The 1836-nt window shown below is 23.2% G+C and overlaps 1 protein-coding gene across 1 annotated transcript in view; it reads right to left on the bottom strand.

The window, feature by feature from the left end:
* Window positions 1–1733: 1733 nt before the first annotated feature.
* Window positions 1734–1836, bottom strand: part of LOC108777669 (juvenile hormone acid O-methyltransferase) — a 1886-nt gene continuing 1783 nt past the window's right edge. The window contains exon 5 of the mRNA XM_018544618.1: window positions 1734–1764. Within this exon, the coding sequence (XP_018400120.1) occupies window positions 1760–1764 (5 nt within the window). The 3' untranslated portion in view covers window positions 1734–1759. The remainder of the gene's footprint in view (window positions 1765–1836) is intronic.

The raw sequence follows: 1836 nt of genomic DNA, 5'->3' as shown, positions 1-1836 counted from the left end.
ACAATAAAATAAAACTATTCTTCTAGATCTAAAAGTATAATCGGGGTAAAAGTACGTACTAAGCACAGGCTTCTGCTGAACACGCATTGAACGCTGTTTGACGACAATCTAGAGCAAATAAGAGATCAAACGCATACGCAATACTAAATTCAACTTCTTTTATTCATTATTTCTTGGATACATTGCACTTGGCGTTTGCAACGCTTGTAAACATATTTTTGTTTGTTTTTTTAATATTTGATAAACAACAGATACCATTTGATAAGCAACAAAAAGGAATGAAATGATTCCATGAGCGTCGTGAGTGTCAAATAAAACGCATCTACAATAATATATATAGTATTTCTTAGCATATTTTTGAAATATTAAAATGTTGTATTATTATTATATATAAGTAATATTAATAAATATATAATAAATAGAATAATTCTTTTTAAATAAAAAACCAAAAAATAAGTCTTTAATTTGTTTTTAATATGTGTCTTATACACATTTTGCAGTTTTCAATTACATACATCCCAATTACTACACAATATTTAGAAAATATTTTTTTCTAATTATTTATTTAATATTTTTACATTAAATAAATATTTACAAAATATTTTTTAAATATTGTGTGTTGATTGGATTTGTATTTTATAGAATAAAATTTTTAATATTAAATTTATTATATATTAGGTTTTTAAATCTACATTTGCAAGTAACTAAATGAATTATTTTGAATTTATCGGATTAAAATTGGATTAGATTAATATTATAAATAATAATTGTGCAATACTTGTATGATAAAATGATCCTCTTTATTTGTATTAATTTTAAATTATTATAAAAACAGTACATATATATTGTATCAAATTTTTATGAAATACAAAATTCTATTTTTTATTAAATAATAATTGAGATATTATACCAGAAGGTTTGCGGGTTATCACCGTGTCTTTCTTCATTATTGATGACCATGCCGGCATGGTTCATGAAACGTTGGCATCAACAATGAAGAAAGACACGGCGATAACCCGCAAACCTTCTGGTATAATTGAAGAAAATACTCGTGAAAGCCTCAAAAGCGTAATAAATAACAAATTATTACAACTTTGGTTGGTGGAATAAATGTGTTTGAATTAATTGTGATATAATAATTTTTTTTAAAGAAGAATTAAATCACTTGGGGATTAAAATAGGAAGATCTTTCAATAAGAATACAAAGACATATACTTATGTTTCATTGTGTATGAAGATAAAGATAGTACCACAATTTTTTATACAAATAATGCATGTCATTAGAATTAAGTAAATAATAAGGATAATACCACGTAGGTTTTTAAAGATGTAAGGATATACAGTAGGGACAACATGCGTCGGCACATTTGATCTTTTTCTAGTGATTTTACAGATGATAGTTTTTTACGTGTAGCATATACTCTTAGCGCCTTTTTTACTTTTTTTTAAAAAGGTAAATTTTTTAGTTTTTTACATGAATAGAATTTAGATTTTATTGTATGTAAACATAAAGATAGTACCACATGAGTTTTATTTTTTAATTTAGTAGAATTTAATGAGAATAGTATCACTTAAGTTTTTATATAGATTTCGTGATATTTGTTATTTAAAATAGTTTTATATTCTATATAAATTTAGATATAGAATATGAGATGTGAATTATGAAGAATTTATTAATTAATCGTGATGTTACAATATTAGTATGTAAATATTTGTTAATTTATTAATCAGTGCTTTAATGTTATGTCTTCTGCTATTATTATTCTATGGTAATATATATGTATATAATATATATATATATATATATGTTTATACATTCGTTATATAATTTTTTGT

This window comes from Cyphomyrmex costatus, unplaced genomic scaffold, assembly GCF_001594065.2.
Source record: "Cyphomyrmex costatus isolate MS0001 unplaced genomic scaffold, Ccosl1.0 scaffold116, whole genome shotgun sequence".
In the NCBI taxonomy this organism is placed as follows: domain Eukaryota; kingdom Metazoa; phylum Arthropoda; class Insecta; order Hymenoptera; family Formicidae; genus Cyphomyrmex; species Cyphomyrmex costatus.
Note: the sequence above shows the minus strand (reverse complement) of the source record. Positions and strands in the feature narration are given on the sequence as shown.